Source organism: Solanum pennellii, chromosome 5, assembly GCF_001406875.1.
Source record: "Solanum pennellii chromosome 5, SPENNV200".
Taxonomy (NCBI): Eukaryota; Viridiplantae; Streptophyta; class Magnoliopsida; order Solanales; family Solanaceae; genus Solanum; species Solanum pennellii.
The window spans coordinates 13,580,929-13,588,931 of NC_028641.1; the positions used below are offsets into that span (position 1 = coordinate 13,580,929).

Here is an 8,003-nt window from a genome sequence, read left to right on the forward strand (position 1 = left end):
TCTAATACACATGACACCCCAACAAGGAGTGAACCTTAAGGAACTCATTACCTCAAGCTAGAGTAGGAGTAGAATGAAAATGATGAGGATATTGGGATAACATATCAGCTTCGGTCTCCAAGTAGCACCCTCAACTAAATGACTTCTCTCAATTCTTTAACGGAAGAAACTTCCTTGTTTCTCAACTTCTTACTTGCCGCTCTAAAATATCAATCAGAACTTCCTCATAAGAAATAAACTCTTTAACTCCCGAATTCTAAGGGAACTATAGATATCAGATCACCAACACATTTTTTCAACATAGAGACATGAAAATTGGATGTACCGATGCCAACTCATTAGGCAAATCTAGCTCATAAACAACCTTACCACTACGTCTCCAAATTTGATATGGGCCTACATATCGAGGACTAAGCTTCCCTTTCTTATCAAACCTCATTACACCCTTCATAGTGAAATTTTCAAGTAAACCCAATCATGAACATCAACCTCAAAATCCCTTCTTCTTACATTGACATATGACTTTTGCCGACTTTGAGTTGTTATCAACCTTTCTCTAATAAGTCTAACTTTCTCTATGGCCTCACGTACCAACTCGGTACCTATTAGGGAGACTTCACCCACCTCAAACCATCCTATAAGATATCTACACCTCCTATCATGCAATGTCCCAAATGGAGCCATATCAATACTCGAGTGATAAGAATTATTATAAGCAAACTCAAACTCAATGGAAAATGGTCATTCCAATTTCCCTTATAATCAATCGCACGAGCTCTTAACATGTATTTCAAGGTTTGGATAGTACGCTCCACTTGCCCATCGGTTTGGGGATGAAAGGCTTCATCGTGATTATTACAGCAAATAGCATAAATCGTGGCTAAGGAACTATACTAGTGACTTACCCAATTTATTGTAAATTTTTCACGATTAATGATTGGACCATGTAAAATAGAAATGATTTTATTGTCAAAATAAAGATATTACTCGATCTATTTCTCTATCGCTCATGATATATATCAACACTCGGACATCTATTGCAAGTGCATATCCCACTTTTGCACAGCAGGATTATAAAAATCCATGAGAAGCGACTGGGCATATTGTATGTGTCAATTGCCATTTAGGTTATAATCCGTAGAGATTGAGGTTCCACAAGTGGTAGAAGTGAATTGGGTACCACGATTGGAAATAATGGACACAGGCACTCCATGCAACTTTACCATTTCTCTCAAGTACAACTTGACATAGTCCTCCGCGAATATGTTAAGTTGTGGTTTGGATTTGTAGATGTTAGTTCTCCTAACCTTGGGTAGTTGACTCATGTATCATAGCTTACTTATGGGTAGGTTGTTGTCTTTTGCTTTCAGTACATTCTCGACTCTGTTTCTTATCCTTTATACCTTGTTTCTTTTCCTATTGCTTGTCTAACATATTATATCTCCTGCATAGTTACTTGTGATGTACTTATCTCATTACATAGTTACATATTGTTCATTTTTTATTCTCATACTATACTTTTGTAACCTCCAGATCATTGTACAAGCTCTCGTCGTTGATATGGAGCTCGTGAAGAGCAACTTTTGGAATTTAGAGACTAGGTGAGCACCTAACATTCAGAGTTACAAATTTCCATCTATTTTGGTTAGGCTACTCTTTATGTTGTATTCAGAGACAACCTATACTTGTATTGTATTTGTAAAAGCTTTGTACTGGTATTTTGACTAGGTATTCTATTATTGACTGATGTCAAATCTTGGGGATGATTTCTTGCATTATTTCAGTTGATATCTCTTTCTTCTCATTGTTATTAGCTTATTGCTTCTTATTGATTATCTTCCTCTTGACAACATGTTACGTACAGGTGCAGGTTAAGGGTTCGGCTTACCTTCTGGTGGGTTTAGTAGGTGGCAACATGACTTGAGAAATTGATCCGTGATAATTTTTTCCTACTTGCATACTGAACAAATAGAGATGAAATTTTTATTATAAAAAATCGTGCGATAAGTAGAAATATTATCCTAAAAACATATGTATATATCTAATACAAGATGAGAAAAAACTGGGAGCGGAGTGTTATCGAAGTGGGATAGGAATTTTCTGAAAAAAACTAAAAATAATATCTAATGTTTTTTTGGAGGGAGGGGAGGGAGGGTTTAGGGGAAAGAGGGGGTGAAGTAAGATTTTTTTTAAAAAAAACTTAATAGAAGAAATATAAGAATTTAAGAAAAATACTTGTGTGGGGGGAGGGGTACGGTGGGAGGAGGTGGTGGAGCGGGACAAGAAAATATTGTAATTTATCTTTTATCTTTTTCTTTTTTATAAAAATAACAATTTATACTTTAGGGATAGAAATACTTTTATATTTAACTTTTAACTAATAAAAATAATTTATTTATTTTTGGAGAAGGCGCAAGCACCCCCCAGACTATAACCAAAATTTCAGAGGCACACCTAAATATAACTAGGGTTCTAGTTAAGTTTAGATGTATCTCTGAGATTTCGATCATAATCTAGGGGGATACTTGTGCATTATTCATTTATTTTATCAAGATAGAATGTTTTGTTTATGTGGAGTGTCATGTTATATTTTTTTAGGGAAAAAGGTCAAAAATATCCCTCAACTTTAACTTATTAGTTGATTATATTTTTGCCGTTGAAACAAAGTGATATATATCCTTGCCGTTACTAATTTTACCATTTATACCTCTCAATTGAATGAAAAGCCCCAAATCAATTAAAATGACCAATTTTATTTAGATTACTTACTTTTAACCAGACCCGACCCGCCTAATAATATAACCCATTTTCTAAATATAAGATGGTGGAAACTAAAAGTGGTCCAATAGGAGTGTTTTTGATGGAGTAGAATTAAACCGCGGCAAGGGAGAGGGAACAGACAAAGACTTGGGAACTGAAAAGACCAACCTTTTCTTAGTTTGTTTTTGGCGCTTTTATCTCTCATTCTCAAATATCACACGCACAAAACACAGACAATATATAAGTAATAGAACTTGAAAGCTACAAGCCTCCTTGTCCCTTTCCTAGCCACTCGTTTATTGGTCTTCCTTTCATCCTTGACTTTTACTTTTCAAAATATTTAAATACTTACTAAACATTCATCTATTTAGTTATATAAATTATTGTCTTTAATACTTTACAAAATCAATTCAGACATTTTATTCTTAAAAATTATTAGTTTTGAAAATTTAAATTTAATCAACATAAAAAAAATTAAGTAATATTGCTAACTTGACCAAAAAATTTGGTAAAAAATTTAAAATGGGTTAAATGTATTTTTTATTTTAAAATAAATTGATTTTTTCCATTTTTACTCAAAAGGTGTTAAAGTTAAATAGATAAAATGTTCAAAGTTATTTTTCCATTCTGGACAAAAGGATTTCTAAATGAGCGTACAAGAGTAAATTTACCTAGTTCCTTAGGAGGGTGAAATAATAATAACTAAAAAAGAACGGAGGTAGTATAAATTTTTTGATAATTAATTAGAAAGTAAGTTATTTATATATAACTCACAGTTTAAAAACCCTCATAACAAATAATATATATGTCATAAGAAAATATGTGTATCATCTTATAATAATTAAGAATAATGAAATAACTAATAGTGATGTAACTAATACATGAATAATTGTAACTAGTTAACAAATTAATCCTTAGATTTGTTTGGTGTGATGTATATAAGTAATAATAATTTGAGGATAAAATATAAAATTATTTTATCTCATGTTTGATTGTAGATATATAAAGTAGTCATTAAATTAGTTATCTCGCCATTTTGGATACAGTGACAGAATAAGTTATTTATATACATATGATAGAATAACTTATTTCGAAATAACTTGTTTCCAACCAAATGACTCGACTATGACTGTTTACCTATGATGCCTATTGGCTATTAACCTAAAAAGTGATGCAATCTTTTCTCCCTTTCCAACTCTCACATAGAAGTTCAATTCCTTGAATCCTCACTCTTTTCAAGTTTGCTGAGTATATTTCATCCCTACCCCTATGCTAGTAAGTCCCACTTCTTTTTTTTTACCCATTAATCAGAGACCACACACCATTGTTTCTGAGAAACAAGTCACAAGACACTATTTTACATATCTTTTGTCAGTTGCCACTTTACTGGTGTATGATGGAGTGTTTGTCAGTGAATGAATGGCTGTAAAGACTAAGTCAGACTTGTTCCTTTACACTTGTCTCTGCTTTTTTGAAAAGAATGGGTCTTTATAACTAGTATTATTGATTCTTGCTCCATCCAAAAGACTAGTTTCATCTTACAACCAAGAAAGCTAAGGGCTACATTTTACATTCAAATTACAGACAAAAGAAAAGGAAACTCCTGTCATCCTTTTTTTCCTTTTATCTTTTTTCTCTTCTGTCATCTCTATTGTGTGTTTTGCATATTTTGAAACTTAAGTACAGTTAAGTATCTTTTTCCCCTAAAAATTGTTCCTTTTTATAACCTTCCTCTAAATTTACACTTGTTTCTTGATTTTGGAGACATTGTAGTTAGATTTTTGCTTTTCATTGTGTATTTCAGTTGGCAGTTTTCTTTTCCCTTTTTGGATTTTGGTTGGTCCAGCTGATGAGTAGCTTTAATTGGAAGGTTATTTAATCATTAGGCTTCAGCCGACAGTAGATTAATTTATGTATAATAATATAGTAATAATAATCCGTATGATAAAAGTTTGAAAACATCTCTGCATTATTGTGCGAACACTGTGGCTTAATTTATATATTTATATATCTGAAATAACTTTTCAAGATTCTCTTAATCCCTATTTTGACACGTATTGTTGTTGAGAATTTTACCTACATGCTCTTCCTTTTTGCAAACCTGGTCATTTTATCATTTGTAAAAATAGTTTATCAGTAGTTTTGAATTTGTGGTACATAATCTGCACATCTTTTTACTTTTTGTGTTGAAAACTGCGGTATGGTTTGTTGGATCTTGTTAAATGTTTCGATTTTGTTTTATTGGATTTTTGATGTGATGAAAATCTTGGAGTAGATGGTGGATGGGATGAGCATAAAAAGGAGGTGATTAAGGTCTTGGAGCGGACAAAAGCTAAATTGTAACTTTACTTTCACATTTTGTGACGTTGTTAACTCAGGTCAAGAATTTAGAGGCAAAAATTGAATTGTGTGATGGAATCATCATCATCGTCATCAAAGAGGGCCAAGGCACCAGGGAATATAGCTCATTGCTTGGTTGATGGGTGTAATGCAGACCTAAGTGAATGCAGAGAGTATCATCGCCGGCATAAAGTTTGTGAGGTGCATTCAAAGACTGCCAAAGTCACAATTGCAGGTCGAGACCAACGCTTCTGTCAGCAATGTAGCAGGTAATGCTCTTCTTGTTTGACTCATTTTGTTGTCCATAAATTGCAGGGGCAGAGCTAAGTGGGGATTTGGATGAACCCAATAGCTTTTTTATACACCTTGTATTTGTATAGGAATATAATAAATATATGTGTGTATATTAACTTGTTAACCCCTAACAAAAGGAGCCGTGGAAATGCTTGCCACACTAAAATTCCTAATCTTGGCTCTGCCTATGCCCTAATGCATTCAAACAAGTGATAATTACCGTAGATCAAGTAAGGAATCAAGCAGTCATGAAAGGCAGGTTCTGTTTACCCCATGTTCATTGCGTTGGAGACAATGGTTCGGTTAAAAATTGGAATTCCCCCTGTATAAGCGAGAATATCTAGTTGTTCGGAAGAGCACATTAATTTGGAAGGCTTACTGAAACTTGAATGGAGGAATATTTCCGTCTACTTCCATTTATTATGAGAGGATAGTATGTCAATCTGGTGTCATGTTGCTCTTCCCTTACTTCCTAGGATAGTAATCAATATTATAACAAGGTCAGTCTTCATTATGTTTTCACGTAATTAACTTTAAGTTCCAAGCTTGTAAATAATTTTATGTAATAGAGTTGGTGACAAGGTTTGTTCTGTAAATGTTGGAGTTCCTCATAAAGGCTAGAAAATGAGCAAACTAAGGTGTTAAATCATCGGAAGATGGGTAAATTAGAAGATTCAAGTGCATTTATTTACGCCAGAACAGAATAACGATGTTCTTCTTTCTCCCAAAGTTAGACTCGTGACTTTGTTCTTGACCCTTGGTACACCAGATAGTTCGGAAGATTGTAATTATAGAGGTGTCTAGATTGGCATAGAAGGTAATCAAGATAGTGGGCTAAAATTTTAGTGCTAGGATTTGACCTATTGAAATAGATCATGATCTTGATTCTTAATTAGAATTCACTTGCCTCCACTTCTTTCTGCCAACGTGAACCTCAACTTAACGAGTTCTGGCATGCATTGGAGTATTGGTGTTTGGTGCATTGCTTTCAATTCTTAGAGTCAGAATTTTTTCCTTTATAATGTAATGATATCTAGAAGAAATCTTCTGCTTTGTCAGCAATTTAGAATAGAAGTTGCTAGTTAGTCCTGTCCTAAATAATTGTCTGCTTGTTTATAGCTTAGATAGTTGAAGCTTTGACTATAAGGTTTCTGCAGTTGTCCCATCCCCGATATATTTATGTTGCAGCATTGTCTCGTTCTGATTGGATCCTTTTGTAGGTTTCATTCATTGGTAGAATTTGATGATGGAAAGAGAAGCTGTCGGAAACGTCTTGATGGACATAACAGGCGTCGAAGGAAGCCTCAGCCAGATTCTATGGCAAAAAATTCTGGAATACTTTTTGGCCAACAAGGTTAGGGTCATTCATTAGTAATAGTAAAAATGAATCATGAATGCATTTCCACCTTATTCTTAGAATTGGATACCATTATCAAATGATTGATCAAACGGTTGAATCATTTGTAGGAACGAAACTCCTGTCATTTAGCAGTCAACAAATATTTCCAAGTGCAGTTGTGAGTTCTGCATGGGCTGGTGTTGTCAAAACGGACAGCGATATGGTATTATACAACAACCAATCTCATATGAATGGTATGGACAGTCAAAACTCTTTCCCTGATTCTTCGGGTCATAGCTATAAAGGAGGAAGCCAATTCCAGTTCATGCAAGGCAGTGATCGTAGTCTGACTGAAGCGCCACTTTTTGAACATCCCACTTCTGCGGCAGGAATTTCTAGCAGCGGACAAAAGATCTTCTCGAGTGGATTAAATGATATTGTTGATTCTGATCGTGCTCTCTCTCTTCTGTCATCAGCACCCGCTGTAACTAGGGAGATTGGTTTGAGTCACATGGTGCAGCAGCCTGCCTCTATCCCGCGTTCCCAGTCACATGGCCTGCAGTATGATGGTCTAAGCCATTTCCCTTTTGCTCAAGATTTCAATAGCAAACCTCAAGATTCACATGTCAGCAACAGCAGCAGCCCTCTCCATTTCCATGATATGTTGCAAAATGCACAAGATGAATCATCTACAGTCCCTGCCTCTCAGCAAACACTAGCCTTTATGTGGGACTAAACTTTTAGCCTGCCTTGCTTTCTGCGGATATCATCAAGCAAATTCCGGTGAATCTTCAATCCATCCAACCAAATGCTATTCCATTTCAGAATGTTAAGCTTCTAATTAGCAAACACTCCACATGATTCGAATGTTTGTGTAATATATATCACTTAACTTTTCTATATTTTCCCTTCATTATGACGACGATTCTCTTCGTTGTTCTCTGAATTTTCCATCCCATCTCCAAAATGTATTAAAAAATCTCTTAATTTAATTAAAAAGTATATTCCAGCTTTCTGGGAAATCAATATAACCATCATTATCACTGTAAATTGTAGACAGGGGGACCACAAAACCATCAACAATAGGGATTCACTTCTATCTGAAAAGCATTATGGTACATTCATCATTAACCAACTAAGTTTTTATCATCTGCTAGATTATGTTGGCGTAATCGTCCTCAATATCAATAATTCATTCAGTTTATTGATTTAGAAAATTAGTCACAATCATGGCAGTTTGAAAGAAGGGGGGGCTTCATGACAATAAATT

At 34.5% G+C, this 8,003-nt stretch overlaps 1 protein-coding gene across 5 annotated transcripts; it reads left to right on the plus strand.

Annotated features, from left to right (window-relative positions):
* The first annotated feature begins 3,919 nt into the window (after positions 1-3,919).
* On the plus strand, positions 3,920-7,751 carry LOC107018756 (teosinte glume architecture 1-like). 5 transcript variants are annotated; one of them, XM_015219320.2, is made up of 4 exons: positions 3,920-4,035; positions 5,139-5,369; positions 6,615-6,748; positions 6,862-7,751. In XM_015219320.2, the coding sequence occupies exons 2-4, from the start codon at positions 5,173-5,175 to the stop codon at positions 7,467-7,469; spliced, it is 939 nt and encodes a 312-aa protein (XP_015074806.1). In that variant the 5' UTR covers positions 3,920-4,035; positions 5,139-5,172; the 3' UTR covers positions 7,470-7,751. The 5 variants fall into 5 exon arrangements, with proteins under 5 accessions (XP_015074806.1, XP_027772617.1, XP_015074805.1 ...); XM_027916816.1 differs by having other exon boundaries at positions 3,934-4,035; positions 5,036-5,369; XM_027916818.1 differs by lacking the exon at positions 3,920-4,035 and adding an exon at positions 4,042-4,445.
* Positions 7,752-8,003: the final 252 nt, after the last annotated feature.